The following is an 18,383-nucleotide window of genomic DNA, read 5'->3' as shown; positions in this document are numbered from 1 at the left end:
TTCCTGTAGCATGAGCAGTGTCCTCCAATGGGACAGTGGAGTTTACTGGTGTGAGTCCAGAGAGGGTGCCATCAGTAACATGGTTAAGCTCACAGTCTCTGGTAAGCTGAGTGTGTGGAGTTAGTGTTGATGAAGCTGTGTGTAAATGGATGAAATGCTGTAGTTTGTCTCTGTGTTGAGGTGGATCAGTGATCCTGCAGAGTCCTGTCCTCCCTGTGATGGAGGGAGATGACGTCACTCTGCTCTGTCAAACAAACACCCCTCCCTCCAACCTCCCAGCTGCTTTCTATAAAGATGGCTCCCTCATCAGGAAGCAGCCTACAGGTCACATGACCATCCAGCATGTTTCCAGGTCTGATGAAGGCCTCTACAAGTGTGACATCAGCGGTCATGGAGAGTCTCCATCCAGCTGGATCTCTGTCACAGGTGATGCTTCTGGCTTGTTTACAGATTTTAGAAACTCAAACTGACCACAAAGATTCACATTATTATTCAAATTCCAGGATCCCCCCCTCCACCATCCACCACTGCCTCCCCCTCTCCCTCTCCTCCTCTCTCTGTGCTGCTGTCTGTTCCCTCCATATTTGGCCTGCTGCTGCTGGTTGTACTGGTTGTACTGGTGAGACGATGTTCCCGGAGGAAACCCAAAGGTGAGACACACATTCTGCTCACACACAATGTTTAACATTTACACACTTAACCACTTTGAAGGGACAGTTCCCCTCAAAATCAAACCTACACAGTGTTTCTCTGCTGAGTGGTACAGTGGGCCATTAGACTACAATAACTGAACACTGCAGACTATTATAGGGTGAACTGCTCCTTTAAAAAAGTCACATACTGTATTGCACAGGAAGTTTTTTTGCACTTTTATCTCTGTGGGGCCCAATTTGAGCCCTCAGACCTTCAAATTATTAACTCAGGGTTAAATTAATCTAATTAAAGTTAAACTCTGAGGTATTGGAGCATCATTTTCTGCTTTAACTTTTTATGACAGATTCTTACATTTTAATAATTTTACTAAGTTTCATTTTCCTGTGTGTTGATTGCGAAGCTGCATTTGAGACGTTGTGGTTAAAGAGTGTCGGTGTGAACAGAAGCTCTGCTGCCGTCCAGTTTCCTGTTTTCTGACTCAAAAACAAACGTTTTTCCTTTCACGTCGCGCTTCATCACAGGACCCAGAAACTTCATCAGACTGCAGCCTTCGCTTCACTTCTCACTTTATTGCTTCACTTATAAATTCAGCGCGTTCTGCGTGTTAATGTGTGGAAGCAGCAGCAGAACGAGTTGCGTTATCAGTGGGAAATCTGACTTGATTTTGCAGAGAGAAATCCTGCAGCAGCTGACGCCAACTCATCAGTGAGAAGATCAGCAGCAAACCGCCAACACGAGTCAAACAGGCCGAGAGGTAGGGCGAGCTTCCTGTTAGATAATCTCAAAGGTCTTTGATGCTCCTCTCATGTTTCCACAAGAGGTTCTTCACAGTTCATGTTTGGGGGGGGGTTTAAGAAATGTGTGCTGGTTCAGCATGTTAATATTTTCAGCGCTTCAGTTTATGAACAGATACGCGTGTTTCTGCACGTTAACCTGATAAAGCAGCAGTGGAAGAAGAAGAAGCTCTGCTGCAGCCCTGCCTCTGTTTGCTTTCTTCCACCCCAGCAGCGGCAGAAACTCTGCTTTCCCACATTTTACGCAGCATCCCGAAGAAGCATGTGAATAAAAACAGAGCGCAGTGGTTTGCGGGACTCGTAAACCCACGCTGCTGGAATAGCTGCAGTTTGCGGTTTAGCATTGTGTTGCAGAAATATGAAAGGCCTTCCCTAAAAAAGACCTTGTGTGGATGGGAGCGTGTGCTGCCTGTATGTACCTCTCAGCACTGGTGTGCAGGCTGGCAGCTCCGTGGGCACTGATGCGCCCTCATACCATCAGAGATGCAGGGTTTGAGCTGAGCGCTGATAACTTTCTGCTCACCTCCTTCCCTTCGTTTTCAAACCGAGCTAATATTTCTCATGAAACAGTAAATCCTGTCAGTTTGTATATTCAATATGCTTTCTGTGTTCTACTGTGAATGAAATATGGGTTTATGAGATGTGTAAATCACTGCATTCATTTCCAGTTTACACTGCGTCACAGCTTCTTTTAAGTTTTGGGGTTTTATTAATATTTTAAAATGCTGAAGCAGCAGCAGTTAGAGGTCTGTTCTCAGTGGAAACTCTGACTTGGTTTTACAGAGAAGGATCCTGCAGCAGCTGCCACCTACACACCAGTGAGACAAACGGCAGCTAATGAGACAAAAGAGGCGAGAGGTACGAAAAGTTTCCTGACACATAATCTCTAAACTGTGTGACGCTCCTCCGATGTTTCCACGAGAGGTTCCATGGAGTTCATGGCTGACGCTGGTGATACTTTTAAGCTGATGCTCTGATTTTTAATCAGAGCAACAAACTAATATTTGCACTTTCAGTAGTTTGAAAGTGAAATTACTGTGAACTGTGCATCATCATCATCATTCTAACACACCACACGGCTGCATTAAAGACCAGACGCTGGACTGGAAGATGGCACAGACTCAGCTGAATTCAAAGTTGCTCATTTGGCAATAAAATGGAAAATAAAGCAAAATCAAATTTCTGTCAGTTTTCAGTCCATCACATAAATCTGTTACACACCGCCTGGCCCCAAAAAACCCCTCACACACACTGACACTGCATTCATCTGGAGCATCTCGATGGGTAAAATCTTCACAGCACATCCCAAAGATTCTCAGTGGGCTTCGGCTCCTGGCTGTGGTGGGGTCGGTCCATTTCACTATAAATAATTTTCGTTGAAGTTTGTTTCACAGCTAAGCAAAGTGTTTTCTTTACAGTGTGCAGGGAATAAAAATTTTCTAACAAGTCTGCAGCTCTGCGATCATCAGGCTTCCTGCTTTAAGAACTAAACTCAGCAGAGGTGTTAAGGTTTCGTCAGGTTATAGAGCACACGTGCTGGGTCCTCACGTTTGCAGTTCACAAAGTCCAGCTTCATCTCACCCTCAAAGATAAAGACTGTATCAGTGACTTTGTCTTGTTTTGCAGAGAGCGATCCAGCTGCAGTTTATTCCTTATTGCACGGAACAACTGACATCAGTTATGGAGAAATCAGCATCAGGACAAAGAGCAGGCACAGAGGTACAGCTGCTCCTCTCTGCATAATCTCACCTATAAGAAAAGATCAGGCCCTAAATCGAGAGGGGAAAAAAAGTCTCAGATCTGAGTCTGCAGCAGCAGGCATCTAAAGATCTTTAATGTGTGTGTTTGTGCTCAGATCTTCCACCAGAGCCAGCGGTCATCTACTCCTCACTGAAGCTGACCCACACACCTTCACCACAGCTCCACCAGTCTGACCAGTGACGTCCAGCTGGCTGCTGGATCCCTGCACACCTCTCTGTATTACATATTATTTATTCAATCATATTCCATGTGAGTAGTTATAATAATGCGGCCCTTTCACACCTAGGTGTGATTTTTCACACCTAGGTGATAAAAAAAGCCTTGCGCGTGCATGTGAGGTGCGTGTGCGCGTGCGTGTGTCCGTGCGTGTTTGCGCTGACGTGTGAAAATGACGTACACAGGGCAGTTTAGCGGCGGATTACTAACGTGATTTTTAATGAAAGTATGTTTTTAATGTACAGCGTACAATGAGGAGTGGTACAATGTATTTTTTCATTATTAAAACATGGAACGGAGGTCATGTGATCAGCTGTCACGATGATTTTTGTTGTTGTTCCGATGAATGCGCAAAGGATCATGGGAGTTCTCATTTTGGTGTTTATGTGTTTAGTTACAGAATTATCAGCTATGTTTTGCTGCTCTCTCATCGATCTTATTAGTGTGAGATGTGAATTGTGTAGGGTGTGTGGTATGGAGGGTATTTATTTAATGAAACACCGTGACCGTGGTGGATGTAGCCATAATGGCCTAGCCTCGCCGTGGCGATTTTGCAGTACGGTGGTCTGCTCCCTGTGAGCAAGTGGTTTCTGTGTGAATCGAAGCGTATTTCATGTATGGGGTCACAGTCATGTGAGTAAGTAATGCAAAGTTAACTCAAAAGTCTCTGAGTTTTCTTTCTTTGTTCTACCGTGACGCATGCGCTGTGCGATCCAACAATCGGTCTCACTATCTCTCCCGCATGGCTCTCCTTATTTCCCGGATGTTCATCAAAGAGGTTCAAATCTCACCGCACACTGGCTAAATAAAAATACAATGGTAAATAATCTAATATCCGAGCTCACTTGTGAAGCATAAAGCACACAACACAGTGGCTAAATAAAAATACAATGGTAAATAATCTAATATCCGAGCCCACCTGTCGAGCATAAAACAGATAACACAGTGGTTAAATAAAAATACAATGGTAAATAATCTAATATCCGAGCCCACCTGTCGAGCATAAAACAGATAACACAGTGGTTAAATAAAAATACAATGGGGCAAGGAAAGGAACCATTGAGATTAAAAATCTCTTATTTTCATGGGTGTTCAGACTAAGATAAGCATCAGTAGAATATAATCATGTAAAACAGAAATACAAACATCACATAGTTAAAAGATATACATAAAATAGCCATAAAATAACAAAAAATTATAACATAAGCTAAGTAAATCAAGTACAAACGATGGACCCAGCCAAAAAAAAAAAAAAAGTATGCAATTTCGATTTAAATGCATACAATGAAGTTAATTCCACAGATGATACTTTTGATTTAAAACATGGTCAACAGATGACCGTTTGACACCAATAACACTGTCCTCCAATTCAAAAAGCGCCCGTTCAATATCATTGACCTCTCTTAACTCATGGAGATAAGCCTCCGTTGCACCCATAAGCCTGTGTTTGTCAGGGTTGAAACCCTCCAAACGGAGAATTTGCATCAATATAGGTATAAAATGTCCATTCCAAAATCTTTTTGATAGATGGTCATAATACTTGAAAAAGAAGTGTCTATCTACAGGAGCCCCACAGGTGTGTCTTCTTTGTGAGGGGTGTGAGGCTTCACATCCTGCGCAAATCTCTCTTTTGTGTTTTTGAATAAGCATGTTTAGAACGGATTTGACGGTAAGTTTAACAATGTCGAGCACGACCGCGTGTAGCTGACACGTCTCCACAGGGAAGTTATGCACCCCCACCAGATCATACTCCTGGGCCATTGTGAATAATAACACACTACAGAGACAAGCTTTTATCACCAATTTCTGAGCTTATCCTACTGGTCATATGTAAGTACTGCAGCATATGCGTGTTCTGAACCAGTCACGGTGACCGTGAGTCATTAAGGGCTACACCATTCTCAGTCACGGTGATCCATTACTAGCTAGTCGCCATGCCTGACAAACGTACGTAATTCGCATCTCAAATTAATAATATCGCTGAGAGAAGCGCAAAACATAACTGACAACATTGTAACTAAGCATATAAACGCCGAAATGAGAACTCCCATGATCCTTTGCTATGACGGGGCCCACCCTTGATTGGCTCTAGCCCTGTGGGCACTATGCAGTCTAAGATACAGAAAAACAAAGTTTACACATGAAAAAAAACGTGCTAGTCTGTATGATCTGATTTATCAACATCCTAATCCTTCTGCATGATGCAGACATACGGTCTGTTAGCATTGTTATTTTATAAAAGGTTATTTAGGAGTGGGAGTTTGTTTAAACATGTTAGCCGAATTGATGTGTTTTAACAACACCCTGTAATAAACTTTTATTCTGCTGTATTCTAATGAATTGATTCTGATGAAGACAAACTGTGCAGAGATGTTTCATTAACAAGCTAAGATCCTCTGTTAATGATGAAAAAAAGAATAGAAGCACGGATAATGGGTAAATCGGTGCATCGTTTTGACTTACACAAAAATACGATTATACATGTCACTGAGACATTATTTCCTCCTGTGTGATATTCTGTTGTGAGTTTGAAACGTGCTTTGGGGTATGCTGTGTGGAAAAAAGGATGAGATTCTGCACCTATAATGATTTCACCAAACTGTCAGGTTTTATCAAGCTCAGTGAAAACATCTTCGGTGCTAAAAACAGAAACTAAAGTAACTCACCCTGGTAATAGGGATGAATAGTTAAAGTGTACATGAGTGAAAGTTCAGCTAATGAACGTCGTGTGAGTGCCGACCTCTTTGTACCTGAGAATTAGAGTCGGTTAGTGTTTTTTTGTTTTTTTTTTAAGAAAAATGCAGATGTGATAACAAATAGAATTACAAGAATGGTGTAAGAAACGCACCTTAGATAGGAAAAATACACAACTATTGCTTTAACCATAGTTTTTTTTGTTTTTTTTTGTTTTTTTGTTTGTTTGTTTGTTTTGTTGGGACATAGTATGTGGTGTATTTATGAATGAATGAAAAGATGTTTTAAACATATATTGCACTGTTTTCCGTGAGGAATGCAGAGTTTAAAAATGAGGAGTCTGTACAGTTTTTAATATTGATTTTTTTTTTTTTATTTCAACCCATAAACCAAAAATACAGAGTATGCATTACATACACAGTCTGTGTTTGCCTAACCAGTAGTTTTCCACCATGATAAGCTCTGCTGGTAAGTCCTCAAAGAAATATTCCTCCCTCAGATCATGATACAAACTGTCTATTGCATCTAAGATGTTTAATGCGTGCAACAATTCAGACACCTGAGCGTCCACAATCCATGTGAAATCCTTACGTGCGTCGTCCCGACTGTTAGACCACAAGAAGAGTCGAACGGCAGGAATGAGACGATCTGTCCAGAATATTTTCATCACTTCGTCGTAATGGGGCGCGTAAAAGAAATCAGGAATAACCTGCTTACAGCTGTGCTGATCATAGCTAGGGTGTTTGACTCGACATCCGTGGCATATCCCTTCATGATAGTTCTGCACGGCCTTACACAGTATGTGTAGTGTAGCGATCTTAACAGCCGTGACCCCGCGCCGCGACAGCGGCTCTTCAGGTAATTGGCGAGATGGTGGAGGTGAAGAAGATGAAGAATCAGGAGGAGGAACGGTCATCACCCGTGATGGTTGTGGCGGTGAAGTTTTAACGTCTGGAAAACATGCATCGTTAGTTATCATTAATGTAATATACACAAATACACAAACGTACAATTATTTATTTATTTTTCTTTTTTTTTTTTAAAAAAAGGAATGAGTTGCTATACAGAATACAGTTTAGGTTCACATAATTTTGTGTAAAAGTATATGCTTACCTGAATCCATTTAAAAGTCCGAGTGTAGCGTTACGCCAGAGTCAGTTTAGAAAGAAAAACTTTGGGGGAAAAAGAAGCTACACGACTCTCTTCACAACCAACGTTTGAGACGGTCTTGTGACGCTGAAATACATGAAACACTAGAGAATTCGAGTTGATTTTAGAGTTTCTGACGTGAGCTCACTGGTCATAGCCAGGAACTGCAGCTTTATTGACAAGAAACACAAGCGTGCTGGTTTGAAACACCCGCGGTGACGGTAGGCCCTTAGCGGATACAGACATCTCAGTCACGGTGTTCCATTACTAGTTAGTCTCCGTACCTGACCGCATGCGTAATTCATATCTCAAATTAATAATATCGATGAGAGATCTGCAAAACATGACCGATAACATTGTAACTAAACACATAAACGCCGAAATGAGAACTCCCATGATCCTTTGCGCCTTCATTTGAAAGAACAACAAAAGAACTCCGTTTCAGCTGATCACACTCTCATCACTCCACGCTTTAACATGGAAAAATAATGTACTGCTCACCGCATAAAGCTTATGATAAGCGTGAGATTCTGTTTTTCTGTCTTAACTCTGTGAGGAGAATGTTGATATAGGATTGCCTAGTTTGAGCATAGTCTGATATTTTTAATACTGTCGGAATTTCTTTGGTTTTCACAGTAAAAGTAGTTACTCATTTCACTCAAGAACATCACAAAAGTCTGTGGGACAGCTTGCTAGAAGAAGCAAAACTCAGAGATTTTTGAGCTAACTATGCATTACCTACTCACATGTTTGTGATCCCATACAGGAAGTGCAGTTTTATTAACACAGACGCCCTGTACTGACACAGGTCAGGGTCGTACTCCAAGTTGTCGCCGGGTTATGGCTTTCTAAAAAGTTACACATTGCTAAGCGGATGTTGGGATATGTTGTGGATGTCAGTATATTTTTTTTAAAATTTATTTTAACAGTGCATCGGTTTTTTAGTAAGACCACTGTTTTAATTATTTGTGTGTGTGTGTGTGAAAGGTACGGTTTCAGACTGAATCTGCTAGCTTTTGATGTGAGCCCTGGGTCATCCTCCGTTCTGTATGTAAACGATGCAGTGTAACACCCCCCCACTGGTGAACACGGACATTGGCTTAACCCCCATTGTATTTTTATTTAACCACTGTGTTATCTGTTTTATGCTCGACAGGTGGGCTCGGATATTAGATTATTTACCATTGTATTTTTATTTAACCACTGTGTTATCTGTTTTATGCTCGACAGGTGGGCTCGGATATTAGATTATTTACCATTGTATTTTTATTTAGCCACTGTGTTGTGTGCTTTATGCTTCACAAGTGAGCTCGGATATTAGATTATTTACCATTGTATTTTTATTTAGCCAGTGTGCGGTGAGATTTGAACCTCTTTGATGAACATCCGGGAAATAAGGAGAGCCATGCGGGAGAGATAGTGAGACCGATTGTTGGATCGCACAGCGCATGCGTCACGGTAGAACAAAGAAAGAAAACTCAGAGACTTTTGAGTTAACTTTGCATTACTTACTCACATGACTGTGACCCCATACATGAAATACGCTTCGATTCACACAGAAACCACTTGCTCACAGGGAGCAGACCACCGTACTGCAAAATCGCCACGGCGAGGCTAGGCCATTATGGCTACATCCACCACGGTCACGGTGTTTCATTAAATAAATACCCTCCATACCACACACCCTACACAATTCACATCTCACACTAATAAGATCGATGAGAGAGCAGCAAAACATAGCTGATAATTCTGTAACTAAACACATAAACACCAAAATGAGAACTCCCATGATCCTTTGCGCATTCATCGGAACAACAACAAAAATCATCGTGACAGCTGATCACATGACCTCCGTTCCATGTTTTAATAATGAAAAAATACATTGTACCACTCCTCATTGTACGCTGTACATTAAAAACATACTTTCATTAAAAATCACGTTAGTAATCCGCCGCTAAACTGCCCTGTGTACGTCATTTTCACACGTCAGCGCAAACACGCACGGACACACGCACGCGCACACGCACCTCACATGCACGCGCAAGGCTTTTTTATCACCTAGGTGTGAAAAATCACACCTAGGTGTGAAAGGGCCGCATTATTATAACTACTTAACACCATGTAGTGCAGTCAGTCAAAATCAAAGTCAGGTGAGTCTGAAATGTGGTAATTCTCGGGTCAGAGGTCATACTCACACTTCCCTCCTTTGTCGTCCTTTTACACAGAGCTCACAGCAAAATAGTTTTCTGTGATGATCAAACTGAAATCAGGACGTGTCCCTCCTTAGACCTCATGTCAAGAAAAAACAAAAATTAGTGTTACAAGAAACAAAGCAGATTATATTCCTGTGGCCTTCAAATGATAAATTATCCAAACAGATTATGAGTCAGACTACTGAGAACGTTCAGCCTGGAACTGAAACATCGCAGTCAGTTGTTATTTTTCCTGCAGTTCTTTGACCTTTGACCACTAATGTGTTTTGGTTCTTCACTGAGAGCCTGTGACTGAGCGTGCTTAAGGCCTAACACTCCCCACGTCGAAGAGATCTCCTCCTGATGACCCTCCTCCTGGTCTCAGACTTTACACGGAGGTCAGGGGTCAAGGAACTTACAGTTCACCTGTTTGTCTGAAGTTGGGCCTTCTTATTGAGGGTCGTGCGGAACCAGGAGCCTTTTTCCTGAGTCTTTAGAGCTGTCAGTCTGTTCAGGAGAGCTTGGTATGATCTTGAACACCTCCATCTGCACCAGTTTCTTTATTGGTAGCTGATCCAGTCTCTGCGGCCCCGGTGATGTTGTTCAGGCTCCTGTTACAATCAAACTGAGAAATCTTTATTAGTTAAATCATTTCTCCTAGTCTATATCCCTCCTTTGAGACATAAACTCTGTTTTTTGTCTCAATGATTTACCTTAATTGACCTTATTTAGCTAAAGGGCGTACTGATTTTTGTATTATTAACTTTTTGGATTTTTCCTTTAATGCTTGATTTAATATCAAATTGTTCAGACATTCAAAATTCAAATGTTCTCTGCTTTTCTCTAAATCTGAGCTTTAAATAAATCTACCAAATAAATAAATGTAAATGCACAAAAGAGTAAATCGGATGATTTTATTTGACCCTACATTTTCATAAATAGGTTTTTTAGTTCTCTCTTTTGCTTTGATTCAGCTGTGTCACAAAATTTTTACACAGACTGTTTTATTTTTTCCTCTAACTTTTCTTTTTAAAGTTTCACTAAAACTCTGCTCCTCAGGGAAACCTTTTCATTTAACAACAAAATAAAATAAAAAATATTTTGCTCCCCAGGGGAACAAAAGAACTAAGCAAAGTCCTAGAATACATTTTTTTTTTTTTTTTGTAAAATAAAATAAAATAAGTGCTCTTGCTCTTGCTCCCTAACTCTACCATCCATACCAAAAACAAACAAATAAACAAAAACAAAAAGGAAAAACAAAACAAAACAACAACTTATAGCACTTGTAACTCATTTTTTCTCACTCACACACACACAGGCTGTGTCTCTATGACACACACAAACTTAGATTCACACGCACACACACACACACCACAATGCTCAGAGAGACGCACACACAACCATTTTTCCTTTTTCTCTTTCTCTCTGTGTCTGTCTCTGAGCCACACACACTCACACACACACACTGACTCAGATACACACAGCCAGATAGTAACAGAAACGGTTTCCTTTTCCTATGTGATTCAGCTCTAGAGTTTTTCCCAGATTCCCGACCTTTTGTTTTCAGGTGCATAATTTATTTAAGCTTTTGCTTTATCTAATAAATTAGCAGGGGATGTCTCCCACTTTTTTTGTTTATGCTTACTACAACTTTGATATTTGTCCTCTGGACTTTATTCATCCTTAAATTTGTTTTACCGGTTTCTTTAGGATTTCATCCCTTTTTTTTCCTGCAGTATCAGCCCAGTTGTTCCCACATACACAGATACACACACACACACACACACACACACACACACACACACACACACACACACACACACACACACACACACACACACACACACACACACACACACACACACACACGGAGGTCTCCTCATTCACACTTTTAGTTGCAACTTTTACTAAAAGTTTGATGCCAGTTAGTCTCTATTTATTCACACCACACTTTTGTTACAATTTTTCCTGCCAACGTATACCATGAGAGTTAATCCAACAAATTCATAATTCTCAATTCTTACTTTATCTTAAAAGACTACCTTAGTCTATATAGCAATAATGTTAATATTTTAATCGTCTTGGAAGCTATAAGCCGCTGCCAAAGCCGACGTCTGTCCAGAAAATGAGCCCTCTGGGGGAGGCCAATGACTAAATTAACAATACTCAGTACTTTTGCAGTAAAACATAACTATTTTAATTGTCTCTCATGGTATAAAGCCAATTCTCACACACCATTCTTAATGCTGTGGACATTAGGAGTTATCTCTATTCAATAGAAAATTTTCCAGCCACACACACTTCTTGGTTATAATAAATAAATAAATTTGATCAATAGCCTAATGCTATAGGGCAGTTTTACGTTTCCAGTATCTCTCACAATCCTTTTTTCACTCATTTCAACTCTTATCACTTCACTTATTTTGTCTATTTTACCCATTATCTATTTATTCATTTTTTAATGTCAACCCCTTTTTGTTTTTCTGACACTTTAATATTTTCAAGCTTTAAACAGTTTAACAGATTCTCTAAAATTTGTTCTCTCGAGACCTTACCTCCTCCTCACTCACAAAAAATTTTAATGTCCAATTCTGCAGAATTCGGTTATTTAAACAACAGGTTTCTGCTTACCTTTTTCATGAGGCGCCCCTGTGAGTGTTTTGAGTTAAACTCCCAAGGTGAGTCCAGGAGAACATATTCCCCTTCGTCCTCTTTTGCCAGTCATCCTCCTTCACAAATCACCTGTCATTACCTGTTATCAGTCCTTGATCACATCGGGGTCACCATCTGACAGGTAAACAGGTTTTTTGTGAAGGAAGACACCTGAAACACTTTAATTAAAAAAGTAATTCATTTAATGTATCAAAGAATCAGGAAAATTACACACATTCATGTGGGGAATCAGAGTAAGAGTGTGCTCTCTCTCTCTCTCTCTGAGCCCGTGTTCCTGTCTAACCAAAACATTTTTATACTGCCTGTTATCTATAACATAAACAATCTCTGGGCGCTATCAGTTGACCTTCGTCATTCAGTCTCATTCAAGCTGTTTTTTTCATGACCCAGATTCCTCTCAGTCATGAGCACATCTTCTTCCTGGTGTTTTAATTTAATCAATACAGTGAGCAGGCGGGGGAGATCAGGACCTTAAAAGAGGGAAATCAAGGTACAGTTATGTCAGATAAAGAATGCAGCAGCAGTACCAGGAAAACTTCCATATGACCCACTGTGTTACAGTGATACCAAAGTCATGTCAGACATATCCTGACAGACAAAAATGAGGAGTAACCAACATGTCTGAGTTTGTGTTTTATGCTGAATTAAATGCTTCATTCCAGCTCCTTACTGTAGTGGTTTACACCTCTGTTTAACGAAACAAAAATCCACACAGACACGAGGAGAACATGCAAACTCTACACAGGAAGGCCCGGGACAAGGTGGATTCAAACCCACCGTGAGGCAACAGTGCTACCCACTGCACCACCATGTCTGTGTCTTCCCTGTTTAGTTATCACTTCCTGTTTTATTATGTGAGTCAGTCGTCTTTGTGGTTTGCTTTGTGCATAATTTCTTGTGTCTCATTTGTGATTCTGCTCACCTGTGCCTCATCCTTCCCAGCAGGCTCCATTTCCCCGAATCATCCCTCTGTGTATTTACTGTCTCAGTCTCCCTTTGTACCTTGTGGGATCGTCCATTTGTCCCATGTACCTGTGCAGAAAGCAGAGAGTTTAGCTGCGCAGATTTCACATGAGACTTTCAGTTTGTTCAGTGATGCAGTCAAAGTCTGCTTCTTCAACATTCACCACCCAGCAGCTGTAGGAGGTCCTGTGGCTCTGCAGTGTGTGAGGTGGAGGATGAGGGGACGTGGAGGAGACCACCGCTCAGTGTAGCATGAACAGAAGTCACAGTTACTTTCTTACTTGCTGCTTTGACAGAGAAAAGCATTTGAATCACTGAGTGCTGGCACTGAGTTTGTATCTTTTGTATTTTCCTCAGAGCAGAGAGCAACGCTGGAGAGTCAGAAGACTGAACTGGCGAGTCAGAAGACTGAGATCAACAAGCTGAAGCAGGAGCTAAAAGGTAATTCTATCAAACGTTGGAATATTTTTCTTTTTTATAATTAACATTTTGATCTTAAAACTAAAATTAAATTTCACAGATTATGTTTAAATGTCTTAATGTTAGACCCTAATACTAAAACCTGCAATGATCAGCTCAACATCACAAGCTGACTGGATTGTGTTACAGTTAGTGACAAAGTGTTTGAAGATACAACCCTGCTCAAACACTCATTTCTGTCAACGTTTGAAGCTGTTTTTGTGCTGTAGCGCCACCTGCAGACAGAAGCCAACAAACTCAGCTCACCTGTTGGACCTGTGCAGATATTTTACTCACATTTGGTGGATCAGCATGTGGCAGTGCAATAAATCTGTCCACAAGGTGGCGCTACTGTGTTTGACTATCTCTAGTTCTTTCACAGGAGCAACAATGTTTTTATTTCTTCCACCTGGTCTCTGAGGGCAAACGTTCAAACTAACTGGCCTCCTGGTGCCACAGTGTGTGGATTACATGATGTACATGATAAATAATAGGGGATATTTGAGTATTAATAGAAGCAGTAATATCTCAGATATGTTTGAATTGGCTCAGTGTCAATAATCTTTCCAGAACAGGAGCTTTATAGTGCAGCGTGTGCTGTTTCTGTCCACATCAACTAAAAACGTGAAAATACTCAAAGATCATTTATTTACCTGATGTGGTTTCTGGAACATGTTTAGTGTTTGAAACTACAGCCAGTCCAAACTTAGTCCTAAAATATTCCTTCTAAAATAATGCAGTAAATAAAAACTGGAGCCATATTTGTAGTTCTAATAATGTGGGAGCAGCAGAGCATCAGTGTGATTGTTATCTCTGATTCACACAGGTGTTGTTTACAGGTGTATCTCCACTCTGTGCAGGTCATTAAAGTGAAAGCCCTCTTTGAGCTTCAAACACTCATTAAGTCCATGACTGGATCTAATTTACTGACTTACATTCACATGAAACTGAGTTCCTGTTTGGCTGAAGCACAAACCAAGAAGCAACTGAAACTCTGAATCAGGTTGTTCTCTTTGCAGAAGCTACAAAATAACTTCTGTCTGATCTAAAGGACGAGTTTGATTTCTTCTGTCACAATGAAATGCTTTAAACTGTCAATCATTTCTTTCACTGCAGATTCATGTTTTTGTCACTTTTGGGAAGACTTTAAAATAATGACATTTCTTTCTGTCTCAGTCAAACAGGTGGCTTTCTCAGCTTCTCTGCTTAATCAAGGCAGTGGAGATACCGGACCCTTTAACACAGAGGCTACTGTGATCTTCAAACGTGTTGTCACCAACATTGGAAATGCCTACAACCCCAACACAGGTAACAACACTGAATGTCAGTCAGATGTTCCAGATGTTCTAACAGCTGATTTAACATGACTAAAAACAAATGTCCCACAGGGATTTTCACTGCACCAGTGAGAGGAGCCTACTACTTTGGATTAACCCTACATGGACACGGAGACCCTGCTTATCCCACGGCTGCTAGATTGTTCAAGAATGGAGAGCTTATTTTCTCAGCATGGGAACATCAGCCAGCCAATTCTCCAAGTACATCTAATGGTGCCTCACTGCTTCTGGAGGTTGGAGACCAGGTGCTTGTGCGTCTCTGGGCTGGTGCGAAGATATATGATGATTCTAATTATCATTCCATTTTCAGGGGCCATCTCCTTTTCACCATGTGAGAGGTGTAAAAGTGCCAAAACTTCCTGTATGGGTTGTCTTGTATGAGTAAAGGTCTTTTTTGGGTTTTTTTTCGAGGAAGTAATGGATGGACAAAGGTTTTGAAAGTGGACCTCGCAGTTCTGCACAATAAGTCATATGTGGAAGTATCAGTATGCAGTATATTATAAATAAGGCATTATAAGTAAGGAAATCTTATTTTTAATTTTATACAACATACCAAGTGTCTGAGATTTTTAACTATATGTAATTAATATGGTGCTTCCCTATTAGCCCACTGTCAGTGACCACCCCTAAGAACTTTTTAACAAAAAATTTCAACATCACTGATTTTAAGTACCTGTATTATATACAAATATCATAAATTTAGTTTTTGAAATATTAAGAGACAATTTGTTAACACATGTCTCTAACAAGTGTCTTCCTTCCGTTCATCAGGTGACACAAATCCAGTGGACACTAAAAGCACTAAAAGCAAACCACTGTTTGTCCATAACAAATATCATTTTTGAACATTAGGAGATCCATAAATGCATGTGGCACTGAGACATTCTAGGTTGCAGGTTGATGATTGATTTTAACTCATATTATCAGATTTGTGGTGTTACATAGTCCATGGGCCAGACCACTTTTTGGTCCATGTCAGTGTGCCAAAACTTAACCATAATTTTTGAAAAGCTATATTTCTGTAGACGATATTTTGGTGTGATAGCCCTTCCAAAGTGGTAGCTTAGTCACAGTTATCAGCTCATGAAGTTACCAAACCGTTAAGAAAAATTTAGATTTTTGACACCATGTTTATCTGATTTAGGCTCCTGGTACAGACATTTATCAAAGGTCTAGAATATAGTGTTTGGTATCAGTTTAAAGGGAACCCTCGTGGCTTTTATTTTAGCCAAGTTTTGGATCTCGCTGACCAACATAGAGATTAGTAGAGATCTTTAAACCACAAATAATACAAATGTTCCCATAATTTTCACCTAAACTAAATACTTTCTTTTAGCTCTGTGGCATCCAGGGACATCAGGGACACAAGAGTCAACCACTGCAATACGCACAAAACCCTAAGGATTCAGGAAATGTATAATATACCCACACTGTCTCTTTGTGGGAGATGATTGTGAGCCGTACTTAGTTGTCACAGGTTTAGAATTGGTTCTACCCAGAACAACAAATTATAGTTTGGTTATTGTCATTGCACTTTTCCAATGAAAGGAAAACTGTGTTTAAGTATTTCTGTCCGTGCCCTCATGACCCTGAGCCTGCCAGAGGGGAGGGTACCCGAGATACATTGTCCAGGGAGTGTGTAATCCAACCTGAATCTTTTTCTCAGTCGGGCGAATGGATTGGGTCCAAGGGTGGGACCCAATCCATTCGCCCGACTGACACTCCACTCCAATGTACCCAGGGGGCACCAGTGATCGTTGACATAGTCTTAATGATCTGCTGCAGGTCTTTTCTCTCCTCTGAGGTGCAGTTGGAGAACCACATCCATAGTTCAGGACACTTTTTTTGGTGCATTGATAGAAGTTGGTGAGGCGTTTTGGTGGGAGCCCAGTTTTCCTGAGGCACTGCAGGAAGAAGAGTCTCTTTGCCACTTCTCTGTTGTTTACTACCCATGTCAAGTTCCTTGAGAGGTGAACACAAAGGTACTTGAAGCTCCCCACCTGTTCCACTTTTTCCCCAGCAGTGACAAGCTCCGTTGTTTTCTTGATGTTGAGGAGCAAGTCATTATTCTAGCAGCAGGATGTGAAGGCTTGGACCTCCTGTCTGTAAGCTGCCTTACATTATTGGTTATTAAAAGTGATGTCAGTACGTTACTTGGTAACACATTACTCTAATCTGACTACTTTTTCTCTGTAACGCGTTTCTATTTGCAGTCCAGTAATCAGTAAATTAAAGTTATTTATCCAAGTCACTGTGCGTTTCTATTTTTGTAATTTTCCTCAGTACAAAGATATATTTTTGCTTTCTTCTCGCATCTCTGGGAGTGACGTCTGGCCGATAGGCTGCAGCTAATGCCCCCCAGACTTTGGTACGAACCAGTAAGTGGGGGAGAGCTGAAGAAGCTGGTCCGACAGTATGTAGTAGAGGAAATGCTGCCCTTAAACGCGACTGACTCGCCCTCGTTTCATGGTTGTCATTTTTATGTTGAGGCGGTGGGGGGGTGCTCCCGGTGTTGTGCCAAAAACTGATCATCTGTGATTAAGTGATTTTTCGGTATTTGCCAGAAAATGACTGCCTGTATTTAAACGGCTGTAAATGACTTGTTGACCTATAATCTGTGAAACGTGTCAAACATATCTCTCCTGAATGGTATCAGGGCATTTTGAGTGAGAAACAGCATTTCTATCACAAGGTAGAAGCTGCACTTAGTTTTGGTTAATTTTAAATATTCCGTTTTTTTATCAAGGTAAAAACTGTCATTGACATTAAAAGTGTCTTTTTAAACAGAACTCTGGCTCAGAAGGCTGCAGAAATCACAACAAATATCACATCACAGTTATATAAATATAAATTTAAAGTGGCCAAAAAGTACTGAATTGATTATAATGTAGGTACAATAACACAGACTCCTAAAGATTGTTGAAAAACAGGTCATTTCTTAATTTTATCAATGAGCCAATATAAGCAAAGTCATTAAACATAAAAGCACACGGAAACATCGGGATCACTTTATGGCAAACGATCACTTTTAGGCACAACACTGGCAGCTGTTGAAAGTAACTAATAAAGTTAAATTAAGTAATTAGTAAAGTAATTAAGTTACTTTTTAAAGGAGTAATCAGTAATCGGATTATTTTTTCAAGGTAACTATACCATCACTGGTTATTAACCCCACTGCAGCTGTGTCGTCTGCAAACTTGAATATGCAGGTTGTGTAATAAGTGGGGGTACAGTCCTTTGTAAAAAGTGCAAATAGGAGTGGATTGAGAACACAGCTTTTGGGGGGTGCTGGTGTTGATGAGTATGTTAGAGGACTAGAGGTTTCCAAGTCTCATGTGCTGTGGTCTGTTGGAGAGAAATGATTTAATAAAGCTGCAGAGGTGGTAGTAGGTGGTGCAGCGATTTGTCTGCCAGCTTGCCAGGGTTGACAGTGTTAAAGGCTGAGCTGAAGTCAACAAACTGTATCCTCACATAAGTATTTGGGTTCTTGA

At 40.6% G+C, this 18,383-nt stretch overlaps 1 protein-coding gene and 1 long non-coding RNA gene across 2 annotated transcripts; both read left to right on the top strand.

Moving 5' to 3' along the window:
* The first annotated feature begins 1,181 nt into the window (after positions 1 to 1,181).
* LOC115776603 (uncharacterized) lies at positions 1,182 to 3,167 on the top strand. Its single transcript, XR_004019481.1, has 3 exons — positions 1,182 to 1,408; positions 2,232 to 2,306; positions 3,075 to 3,167. It is a non-coding gene; the product is annotated as an uncharacterized LOC115776603 (long non-coding RNA).
* A 3,822-nt stretch (positions 3,168 to 6,989) lies between these two features.
* LOC115776619 (complement C1q tumor necrosis factor-related protein 3-like) lies at positions 6,990 to 17,103 on the top strand. The gene is made up of 5 exons (XM_030724344.1): positions 6,990 to 7,030; positions 12,580 to 12,623; positions 13,454 to 13,537; positions 14,732 to 14,863; positions 14,944 to 17,103. The coding sequence occupies exons 1-5, from the start codon at positions 6,990 to 6,992 to the stop codon at positions 15,225 to 15,227; spliced, it is 585 nt and encodes a 194-aa protein (XP_030580204.1). The 3' UTR covers positions 15,228 to 17,103.
* Positions 17,104 to 18,383: the final 1,280 nt, after the last annotated feature.

This window comes from Archocentrus centrarchus, unplaced genomic scaffold (assembly GCF_007364275.1).
Source record: "Archocentrus centrarchus isolate MPI-CPG fArcCen1 unplaced genomic scaffold, fArcCen1 scaffold_35_ctg1, whole genome shotgun sequence".
In the NCBI taxonomy this organism is placed as follows: Eukaryota; Metazoa; Chordata; class Actinopteri; order Cichliformes; family Cichlidae; genus Archocentrus; species Archocentrus centrarchus.
Note: the sequence above shows the minus strand (reverse complement) of the source record. Positions and strands in the feature narration are given on the sequence as shown.

Coding starts and splice junctions, on each gene's coding strand:
- LOC115776619 (XM_030724344.1), top strand. CDS start 6,990: ATGGTGGAGGTGAAGAAGATGAAGAATCAGGAGGAGGAACG. Junction 12,624..13,453: donor CTTAAAAGAGGGAAATCAAG/GTACAGTTATGT, acceptor TATTTTCCTCAG/AGCAGAGAGCAACGCTGGAG. Junction 14,864..14,943: donor TGCCTACAACCCCAACACAG/GTAACAACACTG, acceptor AATGTCCCACAG/GGATTTTCACTGCACCAGTG.